This window comes from Hyposmocoma kahamanoa, unplaced genomic scaffold (genome assembly GCF_003589595.1).
Source record: "Hyposmocoma kahamanoa isolate Upper Pololo Valley unplaced genomic scaffold, ASM358959v1 63, whole genome shotgun sequence".
NCBI lineage: Eukaryota > Metazoa > Arthropoda > Insecta > Lepidoptera > Cosmopterigidae > Hyposmocoma > Hyposmocoma kahamanoa.
In genome coordinates this window covers 10,269,786-10,293,208 of record NW_020653851.1, presented here as the reverse complement: position 1 = coordinate 10,293,208, position 23,423 = coordinate 10,269,786, and the positions used below count along the sequence as shown (strand labels likewise).

At 35.7% G+C, this 23,423-nt stretch overlaps 1 protein-coding gene across 1 annotated transcript in view; it reads right to left on the bottom strand.

The window, feature by feature from the left end:
* Positions 1–938: 938 nt before the first annotated feature.
* The window catches only part of LOC113230147, a 24,421-nt gene continuing 1,936 nt past the window's right edge, over positions 939–23,423 (bottom strand). The window contains exons 2-6 of the mRNA XM_026463936.1: positions 11,252–11,312; positions 4,928–5,159; positions 1,893–4,847; positions 1,688–1,805; positions 939–1,543 (exon numbers count right to left, since the gene is read on the bottom strand). Coding sequence (XP_026319721.1) covers positions 1,480–1,543; positions 1,688–1,805; positions 1,893–4,847; positions 4,928–5,111 — 3,321 coding nt within the window. The 5' untranslated portion in view covers positions 5,112–5,159; positions 11,252–11,312 and the 3' untranslated portion in view covers positions 939–1,479. The remainder of the gene's footprint in view (positions 1,544–1,687; positions 1,806–1,892; positions 4,848–4,927; positions 5,160–11,251; positions 11,313–23,423) is intronic.

Sequence of the window (23,423 nt, the reverse complement as noted above, 5' to 3'; positions counted from 1 at the left end):
AAATACGTTAAGTTGAATTCCAGTAAAAGCTACAAAATGGTCACAAGAACTGTGAACCCAACGTCTAACATGCAATGCAGATTATTATTTATACTTAGTGATGTCCATTGCCCGACGCAGAATCATTTTAAAATTTATACCAATTTTGCAGAAAGAGACCATTCTGCAAAATTGGTATAAATTTTAAACTGATTGAATATTATTTCGATTATTTAGAATAATTTCAATTTCTTGTGTATTTATGCCAATGAAAGCACATTAGATTTTTGTTTTAACTTTCAATGGCCACTCTGAAGTTTGATTTTGAATGAACTTGTTACACATTTATGTAGATTAAAATTAACAAATTTAAAGACAATTTTTTACTGGACGGAGCAAATTTGCTGGTATTGACTATGGACATAGGCGTCACTTAAAAGTTCTCAGTGCTGTTATCCTTCCCATTTTGAATAAGTTCGAGATTGATAACAATACTCGGAATACCTGTCAAGTTTACAAACATAACTTGAGATACGGCTTCAATACATTTCTTCATACGAAAGCATTTACATTCAATAATTTTATTTAATCACTTTATAAATCCTTAATGTACGAGTAAGTGGATATAAGAGTTATGAAAGAGAGAAAAGTTCGTAAACGTCTAAAACTTTGGCAGTGTTTAGGTACTCGAATTTGGTTGTAAGAAAACTCAGTCTGTTTATGATTACGGTGGATAACGCGAAAATCATTCTTCAGCGATGAAACTGTATGGCTACAGGTCAACCATTAGTCAAATTAACCATGTTCTACTCAAAAATTGTTTGCTCGCTTAATACACGTATCTAGAAAGTACATTTATGCATGCCTTAATTAATTTTCTTTTTTTCCCACTATATTTTATAAAACATAGTGTCAAGCCTAAAACATTAAAAATCCAACTTATTGATTGTAAAAAAATAGGAAGAGGATATTGTATATCTGATGACGTTTACAAAATCAACCCTGGTAATTATAATAGTTATTAAAGCGTAAAAATGGTCGATTAACCATTCCATCAGTACACAGTAAATAACGAGATCTAGCATTCCTATAGCAACATTTAACAATAACCGTCCTTAGCCAGGCAACAATTAAAATATACGCTTAGTACGAGTAGTTACAAACATACAGTCTTATTAATTCCTTACACCAAGCTATCGAAATGTAGCACAGAGTGGGGTCTATATTCTTAATCTAACTTAGTTATTAAAGTGCTCGATGTGAAGATTAGACCAATTTATAATGAGTATCTACAATAATATCTATGTTTCTATAATTCGTTGTAGCAATGTAGTGTAGTTTCATGTACACTAGTCGAGTGAATTAAGTATAATATATACATAAAACATACGTAAGTGACATTTAGAAGCTAAAAGATTTTCGCCTTTGGCAGAACGATAAAGTATTTGTGAATATTATTGCACTCCAGTAACATTAAGTCTCTTTGGGGTGTGGGATTTTTTATTCCCTTTTGCTATCGCCTCGGAAGTTGCCCAGAGGTTCCACAGATCTTGACCTAGGTGCTCTGAAACGTAAGCAATATAGTTTTTTATAATACATTGTTAGTTATAATAAATTGTTCATTCTATTCTTACCAAACCAGTCGAAGGGACAAAAACATGTGACTAAATCATATTTTTAAGAAAAGTAGGCAAGTAGTAAGTCTTACCTTCTTCTTGAAAGCGTCAGTTCTATTTTTCCTTCTTTAACTTGTTTAAACAGTGATATGGCCCCAGCATGGCTCAATCCACGTGTTAGCACATTATTTACCGACAAGATCTCATCACCTAAGGAATGAAACATTAAATCGTTACTTCATTAATAATCTATTAGTTATTGCATATCATAACAGTGCAATTTATGTTTAAATTTACCTTCAAAGATTGTACCCTTGTCTGCTGCTTGGCCGTTTGGAAAGACTGTCTTCACAAAAATGCCCATTTGTCCTTTTGGCGAATCAGTTCCTCCGACTATACTGAAACCAAGACTTTTGTGGCCGGGTCCTTTCCAAAATTCTACCTTTTGAAATAAATTATGGTAATAGTGTCCAGTTTGTCCTTTGTTATGCATTGTGTTATTGTATTCTTGCTGTCGAGACACATGGGATCCGTGGTTTGGCGAAGATCGTTGTGAGCCCACTCGACTGAAAAATCGACTTCGATTGCTAGTTCTGAATTGATCTGGGATACTTTCGAACGATCTGTTCTGGTACAGCCTTGGAACGTGTTTTATGTAATGTGGGGCATTTTCTTTTACTTCATTGCTAGCGTTATCTGAGCACGCAGAAAATTGTCCGATCACGGGTGGAAGCATAGTGCTGTGAAGCGATATAGGCCTGTAGTTGTTTGTTGCTAATTGCTGTTGACCATTCCGCGGTGTTGGTGAAGATCTCATGGAGATTTCAATATTGGTTATATTCTGCAATGAAGGAGTAGCTTGAGAAAAACAGTGACGTTCCAGAAGTTTCTCATCATCACTTTTCTGATTTGAGTTCATTGGAGCACTATTCACTTGAATTCCAATTTCACATTTTTTATAGTTGTCTTGTCTACTAATATTGCAGTCGTATGTGTTTTTCACACTCGATTGCCCACAGCTACTACTGGTTTTACAAGGATATTCTTGATCATCAGTAGGGAAATGAGTTTCAATAGTTATTTGGTTGGACAAGGATGGCTTACGCACTGTTTGTGAGATAATGTCTGGTGGAATACCGGATTTTGTACAGACTGTGGAGATCTGTTCACATGACTGATTGTTTATTATTCGGCTTAATGTTATAGGAGTTATCTCATCGTGAGCCATAACGAGGTCAACCTGGTATCTGTGAAATAAAGTCCCTTCTTCTAGCATCGCTTCTGTCGAACAAGAGTTAACGATATGTTGAACTTCTTTTAAAGATGAAAGCCCACGCAGCACTTTGCCATTTACATTTACTATTTCATCACCTATTCGTAATCTCCCATCTCTATGAGCTATTCCATCATAGTCAAGTTTTACTACAATATATCGTATTTCAAAATTTGACCCACTGCTATCAAAATCCACTCTATGTTGTGCTAAATATACACCCAAACTTTCATCCAAGCTTGATTTTAATAGTCTGATTTTTCTAAATCTTTTCATACAAGGGCCTCTGCCAAGAATATCTGTTTCAGGATAATAAGGCTGTTGTTCTAAGGCTAAAGATTTCTCATCTAGATTTGGTGTTGAAGAGTGTTCCACTGACAATAATTGTGAATGCAAAAATTTAGTTTTTCTCGACTGGAAACGATCATCTAGGGTCATTGTTTTATAATAAATGTGAGGTGGTTTCTTATTTAAATTTTTCTTTGGCAATGGTGGTGGTTTAGCGTCACTGTGTTCTAGAATTTTAAGCGAATTTAAACTGTCTCTGCTCTCATTCTCGTATTCGTATGGCGATCCTTTGTCAGTTGGAAATAAAGCGCAAGGAGTTGAACTTCGTCGAGCGGGAACGTGAACTCTACTTACATTCATCTTGTGGTTAAAACTTAACTGCCTTGTGAAATTACTGTGATTTGGCTCAGAGTTCATATCGATGGGTTCCGCACGAACAGATCCCGTAGATAAATGGCAGGAGTACCCCGGCGGAGAATGGTTGCTATGTTCGTCTGTGGGTCGACCATCGCTGTCGTAACCAGATTCATTGGAGCTGACATAATTACTTAGTCGATGCGCTTGAAGAACTTCACCAGTTTCGGGTCCGTGATGTATGCTCTGATTGGAGGAAGTGAGTTCAGTTTTCAGATCTCGTACAGAACCGAGAACTGAACTGTACTCACAGACCGGCAAACTATTTCTATTCCTCGGTATGAGCATGGGGTCGTAATCAAACGGAGCTCTTTGAGAAATCATCGACGATCGACGTGGGACATCTTCTATTCGTCGCATGGGGTATAACAAACTTCCATCTATTTCGTTAATGCTTCTCAAAGAACTTCTTGCGAAATCGTAATCGTTTCTTAAAACATTATTTAGTAGTCCGTGACTAAGATTCCCAGCATCTTCATGGATTGATATACTATCAGTGCTTTGGTATCGCTCCTCTGATCGTGAGTTCGTGAGACATAGCCTTTCTTTTCGGAACTTTGGTGATTTTCGATCTATTCTCTCTGAAAAACTTTGTCTCATACTATTAGTGCGTTGCTGTGAAGCCATACTGTTCTCTTCTGGTAGTACTGATAGTTTGGATCTTAAGAATGCGTACGGAAAGTTAGGCTTTTTGCTAATGTTGTTACTAGTTTGCCCATCTAAATTGGGAATGTTATCACAACTAATGGCTTTTGTGGATGAACTGACTAAATTGTCGTCAGTTACGATGTTTTCGTGTTTTGTTGGAGAGTTCTTCATCGAATTGTCTGAATTTTGAAGATCAATGTCGTCCGAAGGATCGTCTGCCTTGACGTAAGTTGACAGGTGGGAAGTTGAACAGCTGCGATACAAAGAAGAACCGTTTGCTACAGAGTAAATTTCGGTACGTTTATGAGTGTCCATTGACTGTGACTTTGATGCATTTAACATTCCTGTTGAGCCCATTCTATGGAAAAACGTTTTAAAAGGACTTGGTGACCTGTCTCTAGAACCACTTCTGATAGAGTCACTATCGTTGTCCTTTCTTAGTGATGTACATTCAGAACTACTTCGTCCCATTTTCCAATGGTTTTTCTTTTTATATTGACCCACAGTGGTCAGTTGTTGGTTTTCGTCTAAACTTTGATTGGTAGGAGATTCATCGGGCGCTTCTTTCGAGTCTGACTTTTTTAACATGTCAAGTTTTTTCCCCATGCGGCGACCCCACGTAGCAAATACTGAAACACGAGATAAAGGCAATTTAGTCTGTATCCTATAATTGTGATTAACAAGCTTGTTTGAAGATTTGAAGATATACCTTTTTTCATCTCCCGTACGTCGTCCTCCATGACCATGGCTGGGAGTGCAGTGACAAGCGTGAAATCTTGTTGCACGGACGGCGGTGGAGGTCCGGCGGCGCGAGCTTCTCGGCGTGGAGACGGCGGCGCGGCGGCGCGCGGCCCGGTCACTTCCCTGCGCTTCGGCCCGCGGAAGAGGCGCATGATGACCGATCACGCAACCATCGCGCCGCACATTGTTTGCCGCCTGCTCTGCAATGTACAAGTTACCGGATTAGAAGAATGTAAATAACACTTAGAATCTAAAATACGTGTTTTTCAGCCGCCGTGCCTGACCGGTTACCAAGCTGGACTGCCACGCAGAGGTCATGGGTTCGATTCCCGGGCCGGGAGAGATATTTGTATGGGCTACATTTATTTCTCTCGTGAGTATGGGTGTCATTTGTGCTTGTCTATGTGTGTGTGCCCATGGCACTCGCGATACAGGGTTTTCCTAATGCGGGGATATGAGTGTGTGCGTTTTTTATTATTTAATTTTTATTAACAATCAAATTATGATGGTCTCATAAACGTAGCTATTTAACGTACCTACTACGAAATATTTTAAACAGTTAAAGCATCAGCATCTCCGTGGGTTGCCATTTATTTTTAGTAGGCAAACACATTATACAAAATACCTAGTACGTATTAATGACCTACTAAAACGTAGAACAAGTAAAAGCTATAAAAACCACTGTGCCTAACACCGCAAAAAAACAAACTGACAACTCGATGGTAAATGTTGATTGTTGTATCATCCATAGTGCGCGTAACCATTACCTGGACTACCTTTATTTAATAAAATTCGCGGTAAACTGCAATTAAATGCTATTTATTCAGTCACATACCCCGGTCGTTTAACAGGTTCGATATTGAAAAATTGAAAGTATTAAATGCTCGATTACGTTCGAGGTCACTGTCGATGCAATTAAGCCTCGCTCTACCTGCTATTTCTTTTGTAATAATATTTTTTAAATATTAGTAGCTCGCTCAGATACAAAGAGAAGACGAGCAGCTAAAGAAAAACAAGAGACACGTTTGTAATTTGCATGCTGTATAATCGAGGCGGGGTGGACAGACCGCAGGCTGGGCGGGACGATGTGGTCTATTCCTACCATCATTACATGTGCTTGACCGACACGTACGGCCATTAGCTAAGCAGATAACCTGCCTTCTCAATGCGTACTTAGCTGCTATTTGAGTGACTCATAAGATGGTAGAAGTCTAACACGATCACCGGAAATTCAGGCGCCATCCGATAACTGGCTAGTTAACCAGTTCTGAATCAAAACATGTCGATGTCTTATAAGTAATAGCTGTACTTTTGCAATGTGCATATTCAATCTTAATTTAATGGCCTTCCGATACAGGAAATGTTAATGGATTAAAACTTTACTTATCTGTTTCTACTGCTTGTTACTGTGGGTTCGGAAGGTTTTAATATCTTTAAGGCTCTTGGACGTTTGGCTTTTATTATAGTAGAGAGCGTAGCTAAGCGCAGACAGAGCATTTACAGAATAGCAACTTTTACGACCATTGACTATGATATTTATAACTCTAAAGCTATCATACCATCAGGTCATATATAAACGGCGACCTCTTTGGCAATACTGTACACGTATGTATGCCGTTATGCTCATGTCCAACAAAGTGGAGAAGTTGAAGGGATGTAAAAAAGTGCGAAAAGCTAGAAAATACCAAACTGGTTGATATCAGTGTTTCATATTGACCAGATTGAGGTGGCTTTAGGAACATGGAGGGCTAGTTAATTTTTGCTCTTAGTGGTGTTGCTTGTTGTTTGATTGCTCTGACGTCATCGCAAGAGTACGAGAGTGTAATGAGACTTATCTGCATCTATATGATAAACTACATGATAAATATTTACGCGATATGTTGCCTATATGCATATAATAAACCTCCTTGACACTGGTTTTTTTCATGTTGAATCAAGAAAACGTGTTATTTTCGGTTCAAGGACCTAAAACAAAAATGGAATGTTAAAAATAAGCTTCCACGTCGTTTGTAAAGAACGGAGCGAGGAAGCACCTCTTTCCGGCCGGATGCGAGCTACACTTCACGGTTATCTGTCCGCATCACACGTTCTGCGGGTTTATTGTTCGGCAAACCAAGTAATTTGTCGAGTCTTTTCATTTGCACACTCAATAAAAAAAAAGTGTTTTCGTACTCCACAACACGTTAAATGTGCGTGCGTTGATATGAAATATGTATTCTGTGAGCAAGTCTCGGTTGCTATGCTGACAATGATGACGCCAAATTGTGTACCAATCATTTAGGAACGGAATGTTCAATTTTTTTTCACCGCTTTACTTTTTGATTGCCCACAAATCACAGTTTTAAAGTGACTCTATAAATAACTGTATGGTTACAGGTATAGATACATTTTAAATGCACGTAATAAAATTAATTTGACTTCTCCGCGATCTCATATCATCGTCGAGTCATGATATCATCGAGCTGATAACGTTTATGATGTAGTTAAAAGCGTTATAGAAACGTTTAATTACCTTATGAAAAAGCTTATTAGTAAATACGATGGGAAACTTTTACAACATTAAAGTAGAATAATAACTAGTAATTTGTCGTTCGTGAAAATGTCGAATACATTGCATGTCTATTCGTTACAGCGTGTCGTTGTAATTATGTGCAACGTGGCCATTATTCAACTATTGTAGTGGTTGCTTCGCGTTTAACTTAACATGTGGTAAGACTGCATTCCAGTCCTATTAGCACATAAAGATGTTGGAACGGGTATTTTTTATTCAAAATAGATTCTACTTTATTATTATAACATTTAACATTCATTATTATTAACGGTATTCTAGGTTATATATTTTACTTTTAGTGCAAATTTTTTTACAATCAAACAATTACAATTCCCCAATATGCTTCGTCTACTTTGTACTTTGCAGCTTGGCCTTAGCGAATTGAGAATGCAGAAGGCTCGCTCCATAAGATTTATTATAAGAGATGACTAAAGAGGGAAAGAAACGTAACGAATAAAATGATAAAATGTACAATTATTATAAAAAACTCGCTATATAAGTAACTAGCACAATACTGAACCTAAAAGGGCCTATATAACTATTAATATTATAATAATAGGGGTTAAAGTATGAAATTGCCGATTTGTACTGAAAATCTAAATTGTTTATTTTTTTAAATTTTAACAAATTTATTTAATCAAAATAGTTGCCATTATTATCTATACATTGCTGCCATCTAATGGGAAGGTTATTAATGCCTTTGCGATAGAACTCCGACGATCTAGACTGCACAAACTGTGTGAAAGCATTTTGTACTGCCTCCTGGGAAGAAAACTTCTTGTCACGTAGATAATTGTCCAAATCACGAAAAAAATGGTAGTCCGTTGGAGCAAGGTCTGGTGGATACGGAGGATGACGAATGGTTTCTAACTGCAGTTCCTGAAGGGTCAAAATGGTTTCTCGTGCTGTGTGAGGTCTCGCGTTGTCGTGGAGCAATAATGGTGAAGATCGATTCATGAGTCGGGGCTGTTTTACTGCTAGTTTTGTCAACATGGTTCGGAGTTCGGCACAATAGACATCTGCCGTTATTGCTTGACCAGATCGGAGAAAACTATAGTGAATAACACCATGCTGAGACCACCAAACAGTTACCATTACCTTTTTATTGGTAAGTTTTGCTTTAGGACACTGTTGTGGCATTTAACCTGGGGTCAGCCATTGCATTTTTCTTTTCCGGTTATCATAAAGAATCCACTTTTCATCACATGTTACAATTCGATCCAATATTCCTTCATTTCTGTACCGGTTCAACAAGGCAACACAAGTTTCAATACGCGTTTCTTTCTGCAGATCAGTCAAATCATGAGGCACCCATTTTTCGTATTTTTTTATTTTATTGATTTGAGGCAAGTGAGTCAATATTGTGGGTAAGGTAACGTTAAACCATGACGCTAATTCCTGGGTAGTTTGACTAGGATCGGCTTCCACTATCTCTCTTAATTCATCGTTATTCACCTGTGCGGGCGGTCTTCCTCGTGGCTCGTTCTTTAAGTCGAAATTTCCATCACGAAAGCGTTTAAACCAAAATCGCACGGTGCGTTTATTAGTAGACCCCTCTCCAAACGCAGCATTGATATTGCGGGCTGTTTCTGCCGCGTTAGTTCCGCGTCGGAACTCGTATTCATAAATCACTCGAATTTTCGCAGTATCCATCTTTCTTGTCTAAATTGAATAACAAAAACAATTGAAAGTCGATATTCAAATGTTTCAAATTTAAAAAAAAAAAAATCACAGGAACCACTTGAAAAAAGTTTCATTCGAAAACCTCAAACCACGAAGATTCTATGAAAATTCAAAGAACCTATTGCAATAAAACGGCAATTTCATACTTTAACCCCTAATAGTAATCGATGTGAAACTTTATAAAATGATGGTGATTTGTGATTTATGGGCACGTCTTCTCGTTTCAAGAATTTTGATGGTAGTGATGACGGATAGAACAAACTTAAGAACAGTGAAGGAAAAGTAATTCAAGAATTTTGATGGTAGTGATGACGGATAGAACAAACTTAAGAACAGTGAAGGAAAAGGAATTCGAGAACGAGTCAAAATTTCAAAAGTACATGCTAGGCTAGGAACCAGAAAAGAGGATGATAAAAAGGTGGGATGACGATGAAGGAGGTCAGCATCGTCCGATTAAATATAGTACAATTATATACGAGTATTATATGACTGTATAATATTATATGATATACAGAATTATAAACAGCGACTGTATAAATTAGACTCGAGGCAAAACTCATAGCACGTACAATTTGTTTCTTGGAACTATTATGATACCTTCGTAATTCGAAACGTACCTTATGTAAAGTCGTGTATGCAACACTGCGTAAGCACGTTCAATGAATCGTAATGCATCATTAGGGCTACAATTAGTGTTCACGTAATTGCATATCCTGATAGTTGCGCATTGCGCTCTGACATACGCGACGAATCTCACCTTAAGGATAATAGCTCGGAATATACCTAGATTACAGCACACTTAAAAGTCCTAGCGGTTACAAATTCCAACCTATGGTTGGTTGGTATTTCTGCTTTCTTAGACTTGATTTGTTTGCGCAGTGTAATTACGTTTTTCTAAACGGCGCCAACACAGAAGGCCGCATTATCTAACGCGCACGTATGTAGCCGCCGCTCGCTAGTCGCTACCGTTCTATGTTACATTCTTGCTTGATTCTTAACACATAAGCTTTTTATTGCGTAATTGTTTTATAACGTTTAAAGCCTCGGAAATAATTGAATAATTAATTACAGATATGATGTTTAATCCCCGTAGTTTTTTGTTATAAGTACTTATAATATTCGACGCTATTAATATTGTCGCTATGATTCCCATTAAGGAATTTGACCTTAAAAATATACCCATTACTTTTGCATACAACAATGTATGAGGCTAATGTACAATAATAGTAATGAGTTCTTCTGATTCCATATAGCTACTGTTATAAAAAAGGATAATAGGTTCGAATAACAGGTTCATCTTAGCCAAGAATAATATATTTAAAGCAGCTGAAACTCCGATATGTACCTGTGCTTATAGCGTGGTAGTGTAGCGTTTGACGGGCATTGACATCGAGGAGAAGGCAGGTGCGCGACGAACTAATAGCTGCCGCACGAGTACACGATAATGTAGAATGTGGACGTAAAACCAGACGTTTTGACATAGTTTCAATTTAATACAGAACTACATGTAAAAATGCATATGGTGTAAATGAGATAATTTAATAGAATTAATCAACATTTTTTTTAAAGAAAATTTACAGAGTATATTTCTAAGGATATCGGGTTTAGGTATGTTTATACCTATCTAATTTTTTTTAATATTTATGTTTATGCCTGAAATTTTTTATTCATCTTGGATTATTATTTCAGAGCTGTCATGATCGCGGTGATGATGGAGCGTGAAACCACACTGAAATAAGAGTCAAACCGTGGCAAAGAAACTGTAACCAGCAATAATTATTAAAAGCATAACCACGAAAGTCTCGAAATTTATTCTAAAAGTTACGTGAAGATAAAATGTAATACATGTAAAGTGAAATTAAATGTGACAATAAAATAAATATTTTAAGGCCTTTTACATCGTTAAATTCACACGTCTGAGAATTCGTTGGATATAAACAAGATTCAAACGTTTTATTAACTATACGTATTTGTTACACTTTATTCGAAGCGATAGCCATCAGTCTAAATGCGGGTGTAAACACAGTAGGTGCATTATAAATACGTAAGATGACTCACCTCATACCAGTGCACATGGAGCGCGGCTCTCGGCTTGCGGCGCGGGCGCAAACGACGCAGTCTGCAATAATAAAAAATGCCATTTTTATAAAAAAACTTTATTATGTGTCAACCTTAGAAAATGAGCAAGGTAATAGAGACATGAGACTATAAAATATCGATGAACGTCGTGAACATGTTTTATATTATGGTTCTAAAATAGTCATTTCACGGAGCTGTTGGTCATTTCGGAACGAATCAAAGTTAAATTATGAGTGCTTTATATCTATAAGCGATTAAAGTTTTAGTTTCATAATGCTACAGGCGTTTGGAGTATCGGAAACATAAAAATTCCATCACGTCATGATGTTTTATCGTCCATAGCAGGACAATGGGGCGGCGTTGAAAAAGTGGCTAATGGCGACCCGCGTTCTTCGGCCTCGGCCTCCAGTCACATGCAAATAGGTTCCCTTGACAAACGTCTTTTTGCTGATAAATGATGAAGAAAAAACATTTTGTCCTCGGATGTAAAGACCGACGTTCAATGACAGCAATTTTGTAGGCAAAATGATGGTCATTACAGAATGACTTTAGGTATGTTTTTTAGTAATGTTTCACTTTGTACTTGCAGATAATGACACATTTTATTTTGGTACTTTATCATTTTGATTGTATTTAAATACATTTCAAATGAGGCATATTCATAATTACTTGATATATATATACAAACAAAATATGTTTCTATACACGTTTAAGTCTCGATTTTAAAATCAAATAATGTGTGAAAATAGTGAAAGTTTAAATCAGTGTACACTAATAATATTGGTAAATTCTTAATAGTTCTACTCCATGAGAACATACACAACGTATAGACCCTGAACATGGTCACAGTGGATTAATTAAAATCCTCTAATCCAAAAGAGGTGATTTCTCAGCTGCACACGACAGCAGCAATAGGCCATGATTAACTTGAAACGCCGTTTGGGGCAAAAACAGCTAACGGGAGGGGGAACCTGTACAAAGTGCTTTTAATACGTTTACGGGTTGATACAAAAAAGAAATGTTAGTAGGTAAGTTACTTTCTAAAATTTTTGTATTATATACCTAAGTAGGTAGTTATCATGAATATATATATATATTTTGTTAAAATTAGACACGATAAATATACATAGACTAATAAAAAATAATATTCTTTAGTTTGTATGGAAAGGAACAAAGAGTAAAATAATAGTAAGGAATTTAAGAGATAAAACATAAAAAAATTGATTGTTTTGTCTGACTGGATTATATTTACAAAATTGTACTTCAGACTTTCCTTGTAAAAGTGTATTTAATTATCTATTTGGGAGAGTGCAAGAGTTCTCGAATAGAGTTCTCAAGATGATAGGTTGAGATCTGGATCTACTCTTTAGGTTCATCGAACTTCACGTCCTGCGGACTTGGTGATCTTGGTAGGTGTAGTTTGCTGTCTACCCCTGTCTTTTGTACTTTTTTCTAATTTAGTAGTCACAATGACACTAAAAACAATAACCTATAATTATACCTGTAATTTGTCTGAAATAAATTATTTTTATGTTTAAAAAGGGTTATTCATTATGTTTTAGATTCTGTATCAGCCTGTATCAATATATTTGCGCAATGGGGACTGGCGCGCAGCACGGACCGACTCTAATGATATTTGACGGTGGTCTAACGGTCCTGATATTTTGCGAATCATTCTGACTATTGAGATACAAAAATTATCTTTTTTTAGGGACAGAATTCACAATATAATGTACATAATGATATGATGATGCTACATAAATATAAGTACATATTTATAATTATATGTATGGTCGTTTTTGAGTTGCATATTTGGGTTAGGTACTTGATACATTATTTTGGTTCAGCAATATCTCATAAGTTACTTGTAACTGCCTCTGTGGCCGAAGAGTTACCATGTCGAACTGCCATGCAGAGGTCCCATATTCGATTCCCGAGCCGGAAGAAATATTTGTATGGCCTACATTTATTTTTCTCGTGAATTTGGGTGTAATTTCTGGTTGTCTATGTGTGTGTCCATGGCACCCGCGACACAAGGTTTTCCTAGTGTGGGGCTATGTTGAGCGTGTGCGTTCTTCTTATTTATTATCTTACCTATAGACCGATACATACATATACTGTCAGCAAAGATGAAGCCTTTCCAGTAGGGCTATCATCTGTCGTACTAGCCCTTCAGTTCTAAAACTATTTTGTTTGCAAACGGGGATTATTAACTAGCCGTGTGTAATGTTTCGACAACCTTAACTGCCTCCGTGGCCTAACGGTTACCATGCCGGACTGCCACACAGAGGTCCCAGGTTCGATTCCCGGGCCGGGAGAAATAGTAGTATGGCCTACAATTATTTCTCCCCTGAGTTTGGGTGTAATTTGTGGTTGTCTATGTGTGTGTCCATGGCACCCGCGATACAGGGTTTCCCTAGTGCGGGGCTATGTTGAGTGTGTGCGTTATTTATTTATTTATTTATTTAACCCTTCTTTCTATAAAAGTCTTTTCTTTATAATTATAATATGACCCCGCCGTTGTCCGCTTGCAAAAAGAACCCTTAAGATGGTTACGCGTCGACTTTGCTGATAGTACTACACAAAAAAACGTTGAGTATAAATTAAGCGGTAAAAAGGACTTAATAAGAAACATATAAAATTATTATTCAATAAAAATCGTTTCTAATTATTCATCATACATTTAATATGTATATGATCGCATTCGTTTTGCGGCGTAGGTTTATTGTTCTTCATTATTTTATTGTCACAGAGTCAGCTGTTTTAATACATGCTATAAGACATGACGTAATTTGAAAAATTAAATCATGAATTAATGTGATGATTAGTAACTTCTACATTATTTCGTGTTGAAATAAGTGTTTTATTGATGTTTTTTATAAGAGTTGATTATAGTATTTTCAATGCGTTTATTACTAATTATTAATTTCAATTCACCTATTGAATTTGTTACATAAAAATGTCATAATAAGTAAGTCAAAATATTTTTTAGGATCTAAATAACGTATATTTATTTTTAAACAAACCAATGTTTTTTGCCTTTGACATGTCACAGTCATTCATTAAATTCCAATGTGTAATAAACATTCGCAAAAACCTAAGAACACGATATTATTAAATTCCTTTTTTACCACAATTTTATTATATAAAAGTCAATCAAAATTAATTATAATTAAAACATACAAAAATTTAAAAAACGTAGTCAATTAAAAAACTGTGATAATAAACCAATGAATTCATCAAAATAATTATCAATAAAATAATAAAATTCGAATTCTCATAAATAAGTTTATATCAAGGATTTACTTATGAAAAAAGCCTCAAATAATTATAAAAATGTTTACATCTTGGATTGTCTGATAAGAAATACGATTTTCAAAAGGAGGCTTAAGGTAGAGTCCAGAGGCGGCTCGTGGGAGATTTAAGTGGGTGTTCACTTACCTATACATATAAAAAATAAAACTCACATGTGTTCCATTTAAAATTTTTTTTGTTTAAAATGGCGCACTATAACAACACTACGCTTCTTAACAACGATTGAATAATAATGAATTTTATAACATAACAAAATGCGCGCGAAAAAAATACGGTCGGTCTTGGTGGGTTGGATAGGAGCCGGAGTTCACTGCACCAGCGCTCCTTAGGACGAGCCGCCTCTGGTAGAGTCGTATAAATTTATCAGGTAGGTGAAGTATAAGTTTATTACATTTAGATATATTTATAGTCAGTTTTAATTGTGAAATATAATATGTTGTTAGATAATATATTTTACATTACCATTCTAATTTATAAATTGAAAACAAAAAAACAATACTTCACCCTTAGCATGAACATAATACGAGAGAAAAAATATCAATATCATCTCAAATATGACGTCACGCGTGTTCTACAGGCGTGACTATGAGCATAGCGACTCATCCAAATAATATGAAGAATAATACAAAAAGGTCACTTTAATCAAATCTAAAGAATTAACTGCCTCCTTGGCCGAACGGTTACCATGCCGGACTGCCACGCGGAGGTCCCAGGTTCGATTCCCGGGCCGGGAGAAATATTTTGTAAGGCCTACATTTTTTTCTCTCGTGAGTTTGGATGTAATTTGTGGTTGTCTATGTGTGTGGCACAAATGCACCCGCGACACAGGATTTCTCTAGTGCGGGGCTATGTTGAGTGTGTGCGTTATTAAATACAAAAAAAATTGCAATAGCCACGCGTTAACATTTTAAAACCCTGATATAAAACAATATATCCTCTTTCATTTAACCTTTTTTTATTTCCCGCCCATGACAGATCGATCAGAAATAGACAGTCGAATCGATTATTAATTCATCACAAAAATGTTAATATCGAATCAATCACGTCACATTTGACGACCTCGGTTTAACTTAACGGTTTACATTATAGGCGATGGATGCGGAGATCCCGGGTTCGATTCTCGGTAGAATCAATTTGGGAACTGAAGTTTTTAAGTTTTCTAAATTTGTTCTGGTGTGGTTCTGAGAAGTGTCCCAGAGTGAATTCTGTTGCTATGGTACTCATAGTACAGAGAATTCCCTAGTTTGAGACCAGGCAATTGGTGTAGTTGTCTGGTACATAATAAAAATAATTGAATAAATCTATCATAACAGTCTATAGCAATATTATAGTCGGTAGACAAAGGAAAAGATTCTCTAATCTTGCGATTTTTTTTTAATGAGGCTGCTGGTGCCGCCTCTAAAATTTTAACATAACGATATAAACATAATATAAATAATGTGTTACTTTAGTCAATAGCTGATTAGAATCTCCAACGTGTAGATACGTAATCATTATATATCCTTACATCTCAAATTGTGAGTGTACGTGCTATCTTACCATCGATCCGAGACAAGTTCATTAGTTTCATTTGCTAAAAGACCCTCTTTATGAGTATTATGTTACACGGTATGCTAGTACTTAGATATCGTTGGTTACTCGTCTTTAATTTACTGTATGTTTGATTTTGAGAATAATGAATGAATTGACAAAATAAAAAAAGACATTTTTATGTGATTTTGTAATCTTCGTATTATGAAGGCAACCGCATGTCTTTTTAGAGATTGGTAGCTAATAAAGACTGCGTATAAATCGAAAAAGATTATGCAAGAATTTGCGTCAGCAATTTTGAAGTGCTTTTCAATATAAACAAAACACAAATCAAGATTTACACCATACTTAAATTTAAATACGTCGTTAACCAAAAGTAAAATGCCATTCAAACCACATATTAGGAGCGCCAACACAGTAAATCACATGGCTTTTATGAATGTATAAAATATGTATTAAAAGTAAGGACTATGTTATGTTGCACGGGCAATTTGTCGCTGGTACAGTTAAGGGGACAATTTACAAGCGCGTAGGCGGGCGGCACCGGCGCGCACGCACATCGTGGGCGGACACCATTGACGAGAAATGCCCCACCAAACTACCCACACCTACACCCAGATGTGGCTTTTACGATCCTCTACAAAACGTACCTCCATAAAGTCCTAACATCTTCACAATAACGCTTTTTAGAAAGCAAACAATAACAACAGTGCTCGACGATTTGTGAACGAATATTCCTTTGTTAAGCAATTGTTTTCGTCAAACAAAAGTCTTATTTTTTGTTTGTTATTTAAAATAGCACGGCATCAAACAATTGTTTTATGATTTCACCTTTTGTTAGTGATAATCGTAAGGTTTAACGCTTCTAGAGGTGAGGTAACGTGAGTAAATGTTGTTAGAAGAGAACGTCTCGCTGCGCCCGCGCTGCGTGGACTTAAATCCAAAGTAAATCAAACGCGTCAACTTGTTAATGGAATCTAATAAAACAAATATAACGTCTTGCTCGTTTCCTGTCACTTGAATTAAGAACGTGGATTATTGCTTAAGCAAATCACTCGTATACGTGATTACCTTCATATTATCTCTTTCAGAGATTGATCTCTGAATGAGATAATATGATAATATGAATGAATGATAGTATCATATTTGAGAGACTGTAAGATTGATAGAGACATTTAAATGTGTGTAATTAAGATTACGCTTTTTGTGAAAGACAGGTCATAGGTAGGTACGTGTTTTAAATAGAAAACTAGCGTGAGACTCAGATGTATTAACGAAATGTGTCGGATAATCACGTATTTAAGTTGATTTTTTGCTCGGCATTTCTCGAACCAATCATGAGCTTCCGCGGCGGTGACTCGACAAAAACTGTGCGTCGAAGCTTTGGCAGCCTGGTCGCGGGTGCGGGCGCAGGCGGCGGCGAGCAACTATCCTCGTTTGCTTCATTCTTATTAAAGTCATTATGTAGTATTATTCGCAACATGTACTAATAATTATAACTCTTCTTTATATAAAAAACCGACCTCGAAAGTTCGTGGAATTACATCTATTTGCCAAGTATTGTTGAAATCGGTTACCGGAAAGTGCGCGAAACTAGATTCATCCCCTAGTTTGGCACCCTTTGAGGTGGAATATTGTCTACAAATTTAAATGGAACCAATACTGAGCTACCCGCTTTCCAACAAAAAGAGAATCATTAAAATCGGTTCACAAATGCCGCCGGTATAACCGCGTAACAAAAAAAATTGATAACAATGAAAAACCCTTTTTTAAAGTCGGTTAAAAATCATTGTAATTTGACGTTAATTAGAATTATTCAAGGAACAGTTAACAACGTGTAAAATGTTTGTTTATCTACCCGAGACGATTGATATTCTATCGCTGCCTGCAGTAATCAGAACTGGTGTTCGCATTTGTGGCAATTTTAGCAGCATCAAAATGCATGTGTGATTTACAAAGCAAGTAGATCGCATCATATCTACAAGTTTTGTTTGCCGGAACTCACGCTTGTGATTTGTTTCACATGTGATCCTCAGTATTCGCTAATTAAAGCAATTATCTCCACGTCAGTACGTCGGTTATGCTTCGCGGTTACGGAACATGTATACGTTTTTACTGAAGGACTTCGAAAGGTAAAACGAATTTAGAGAAAACTTACGTTCCCAATTTATATTTGTATTGTATTTCTATATTTATATTTCCCAATGTTTTTCTATAGTTATATTTATATAATAGAAGCGTTGGTTGTTCTATTACATTACATATTTAGTAGCAGTAGAGCTACTACTGGTGAGACTGAACTAAGAGTTCCAGGGAAGTATTGCCATCTTTCCTATTTCTGCCGCCAGACACATGAGACTGTTCAAACTTTATTTATGTCTCAGAGTGAAGTGCGCAGTGGTAGTGCTCCTCAGATCTTTGCGATATAAAGCTTTAAGTGACGTAGCTACTGTTATAAACAGGCGTGTCACTTTTCACCAGGCGCACGACTTATTCGTCTCGGCACTTGTTACCTTAAAAAAATACTTTTATAAAACCACGGAACGACACTACATATCGGTAACTTTTAATTATCCACCAATTAAACCTATTAAACCGCAGATACTGTCCACGGCGATTAAAAACGGGGAAATTATGCGATTGTTAAATTACACGGTTAAATCATTATAGAGGAGTATTTAGTTACCTAAAAATCGTTGCGTGATGATTCCATCGTAATGGCTACTTGAATTGAGTGAAAGCTGTACCACTATATTACTCAATCGATATAATAAGTTTAGGAAACAGTTCTCGACTAACGCATCTCTCATTAGTAGAAAATAAAATTCCAATTAATACTTATCTCTGACTTAAAACCTGTTCGCTTCCGGAGTTACGCTGAACCAGTTCGGCGCTCATAAATTGGTGGTGTATGAAAACATTTTATTCGATACTCCGATCAAGTTAAAGATGTGAATTTTGTTGAATATCACTATGTTTTTCTACTATGATATTCAATTATTTTTAATTATTATTATACAAAGATTGAACACTGAGCTACGGAACGAACCAGCAGATCTTACGAAAAATTCGTAACCGTCGGACCGAATTTTCATATTAATAATTGTAAAAAAGTTTAAGGTTTCAAATTATATAATTACTTACAGATAAAGAAGCAGTATTCGAAATTAGTTCGCTTTATTATTTCCTGGTGACCAAGAGGAGTCGTGGGTACTATTATTTATTATCAATGACAACATTTGCAGCGGAAGTAAACGATTGGCAATCCAGTATTGATAGTATAGCATGAGATACGCTTCATTAGTTCAGTAAAATTGATGAATCTACAATACAGTTTTTTGTGTTGTAAAAACTAGTCGTAGTTTTGCAATTTTTAAATCGGGGTGAAATTAATGGATAGTTCCATTAGTTTCATTGTAAATTTGAAGTTTTTTAACTAGTTTATTTATTTATTTATTTATTTATTTCTGCAGTATGTACAATTTTGGTGAGAAAGATCTTAAAAACAACACTATGCCAATATGTACATAAGCCCTGTTCAGGCATTGCAATTACATTTATAAATTACATATTAAAATATTATAAAAGTAATAATTATAAGAGCAAGTATTTCATTTAGGCATATAGGCTTTATTTTATACATAATTTAATTTTAAAATTGGAATATTAATAATGACTATATAAGAATACATATTATTACTTTTATTTTTACTTTTATAAATCACATAGTAGATAAGATCGCAAAATGAAGTCAATGTCTCAATGTTTAAAAATCGAATAAATTTTTATTTGTCATTAAAGAATTCATGATTGTTATTTTTGACGGTTTTTAGTGAATACAGTCGTAGTAGCCTCATGGATTGACCTACCGTCTCTCGAGCAGAGGATTCTGGGCAGTATCCAGGCTGGTACCTCTGACTTTTTCGGAATTTATGTGCGAAATTTAAATAGAAATTTATAAGTCATAATAAATTTCGGTGAAAGAATACATCGTGAGGAAACGTGCACACATCTGCAATGCAATTTTATTATATATATATTTGACAATATTTGGTTTCACGTGTGATATAGGCTAATAATAATAATAATAATAATAATAAAATAAGTAACTGGAATTTTAATGTATAAGAGATGCGAGTGTAGCGAAATATTCCTTATTTCGCCACTGCTTCAATAGTAAAAGGTTAGTGGTTCTCAGAATTCTTGAATTATGTTATTTGTTTATATGAAAATTTAAAACAACATCATTGTTATTGACAACTTTGGAAGAAAATGTTTTATTAATCGTTTCTGAAACGTAACTTTGTGGAATGTTTGAGAAAAAAAGGTAGTTGCAATCATGTTTGTTTCTTAAACAATTTTCTTTAACATTTTCCTTCTTCATCTTCTTCTTATCAGAAGATGAAGATGAGGATGTGTAGTTATTTCTTTTTTTTTTTAGTACTATATTGACTTCGTATAGTTTGTTGCCACCTTGACTACGTTATCCGTGGCCGCGTAGAGATCTTCCCTCGTGCAGGTATTAGGTCACAAGGGGCACAACAGTAAGTGCTATATGGACTGTGTAGAAGCACCGCAGTCACATTGGGTTAGACTAGCATCCCTGAAACCTTATTTACACATTTTGTCTTTGCAGCGTCCTATTTAAGTGTGAAGTCGATTTAACGACTTCCAATCGGGCTACTGCAAATCGCAACGTGGTGGTTGCTCTTGAGGGATGATGAAATCAGGTGGTGGAGGGTTTTTCTGTTGATGACTGTTCACAGAATGTGTTCTGATTTCCGACTGTCACTAGGTGTGCCCAGTGACAGTCGGATGGTCACTCATAGCCTTTGTTAACATTTTACAAATATCGCGATTTATTAATACAGAAAACCGTGGTAGCCTAATGGTTTGACCTACCGCCTGTCAAGCTGAGGTCGTGGGTTCGAATCCGGGGCTTGCACCTCTGAGGTTCACGGAATTTATGTGCGAAAAGTAATTAAAAATTGACCACGAGCTTTTCGGTGAAGGAAAACTAGCCAGTTTGGCGGGCTATGGCATGGCTTAAACACTCGCCTGAGAGGAGCCCCTGTTTGGACGTATAAATGGATTGTTGGTGATGATAATGACAAAGATTGGACGTAAAGAAAATTCCTTCGGTCTGATAGGAGTCGAATTTTCGTTTATTTTACGATAAGTTCAATCTGTTGCTCAAGTGGTAGAGCTGTGGCCCAAGTTACGTAAGTTAAGTTAGTTAGTATACCAAAGTATACAAACACAAGTTTGAGTCCACACATCGAAGGAATTTTTCTTTGCGTTCGATCTTTGTGTTAATAAAATTATAGTTAAAGTGCATGTTTTTGTCACCGTAAATGTCAGGTTTTTAAAACGAATATTTATGGGCTGTTGTATATAAATTTTAAACTAAAATTTAGACACCTTTATTGGAATAAGAGTCCTATTCAGACTGAATAAGTATTTTATCGAAAATAACGGGATGGAACCAATAACGTTGAAAACAAATTGGCATCAATGTTTGGAGTACACGTGTCTGGGATTTGAGAGATTTGTAATATATTTTTAATTCCAGTTTATCGAAACGCGATTAAAGGCTGAGCTCTGAATAATGGCTACGTTGTATATTTTCCGCGTAATGGGTCTCCAAAAACATTTCATTTTAGCTCCAAATATGGGGTCCTTGTTTATCGTTATGCTATTGCATTTAACCAAAGGTATTTGAAAGATGGTGTTTTCTGCTAAAGTGTGGAAAGATCTTTCTTTAGTATAAAGACATCATCATCAACTCATATACATTCCACTATAGTCAGCGAAGTATGTATTTATTACTTGCCTACCATTAGAAATGTGCAATAAGATATGCAATAAATAAATATGACCGAGAACAAATCTCGTTTGAAGTTTAAGCCATATTACACAGGGTAGAATGGCAAATATAATAAATAAGTTGAAGTTATTATCATTACTTACAGGTATGTAATTGTATTCGACGGTTGAAATTTGAAACGTCGCTAGGAATATTTTGTTGTAATGGAAAATGTTCCTTAATACAAAATGCGACATTTTATACTAGACATAAATATACAAAATGTCGCTTACGACATTTCAAAATTCGATCCATCGATGAAATTATTACCCCTTATATCGACGGTGGAAAAGAGTTGTTCCTTTAGTGGTATTAAAATAAATGGAAAATTTAACCAGGCTCTTAGTTGGTTTTTTGTAAAGAGCTCTCAAAATCTAGAAAGTCTAAATTAAAAACAACTTATTTTTGATCTGCAATTTCCAGAAAAGCGTTACTGATTTTTAATACTATATAAAGTAAAACTGAACGCAAACCCACGAAACGGAACGAATTTTCATGTAATTTTTTGTCTGATGCGCCAGTGGCCAATGCCATAAAAAATATTGACACATCAGATGTCATTCTTGTTGCAATTTAATTAGCCAATTAGAAATAAGATTTTGAATATTTTAGCGTTTAAGTGTTGCTGTTCTTTTGGACTTTTTTTTAGTATCGCAGTGTTGCTGGAATTAATTTAGTATATCTACCACATTTTGTTTTAAATAAAAAATGCAGGTCACAAGATTTTTTAGATTATTTTGCTAAGCTCTTTATTTCAAGCTAGATATAGCAAAAAAGTTGAGGCTGGTTAAATTTTTCTGGGAATAAAGTACTAATTACCAAGTTACCAAGCTCCATACTAATTCGGTAGAAGTCCTTTGAAATGTCGCAAGGAATATTTTGTTGTAATGGAAAATATACATAAATATACAAAATGTCGCTTACGACATTTCAAAATTCGATCTATCGATGAAATTATTACCCCTTATATCAACAGTGAAAATTTGAAATGTCCTAAGAGACATAATATCGTAAGGTCATTTATCCTTACGACAAGATGTTCCTTACGATATTTCAAATTTCCACCATCGATATGGTGTATTTTTTTCCCCCCGATATTTCGTTACAGTTACACGCCACTACCATGGTCACGGGTTGACTAGCCAGGGGAAGATGACAGCTTTAGAACAGACATGTTTGTCTACACTTTTTTGTTATCGACGACTACCGTCATCTCGACTTACTTGTGGCGTTACCAATGTCACTCACTATTTTCCTACAAACCACACTTAAGAACATCTTAAAATCTGTATTAAACTATGTTTATTGAACTATATAAATAAAAAAGTGCGCGTTTGATGTAATGGAAAGTGATGATGAGATCGACAATGCCTATTTACTCTTCCCTTAAAAAAGTTCCAAGTTATAGTGTTCAAGGAATTAGTCTGTAGGCAGGGAATA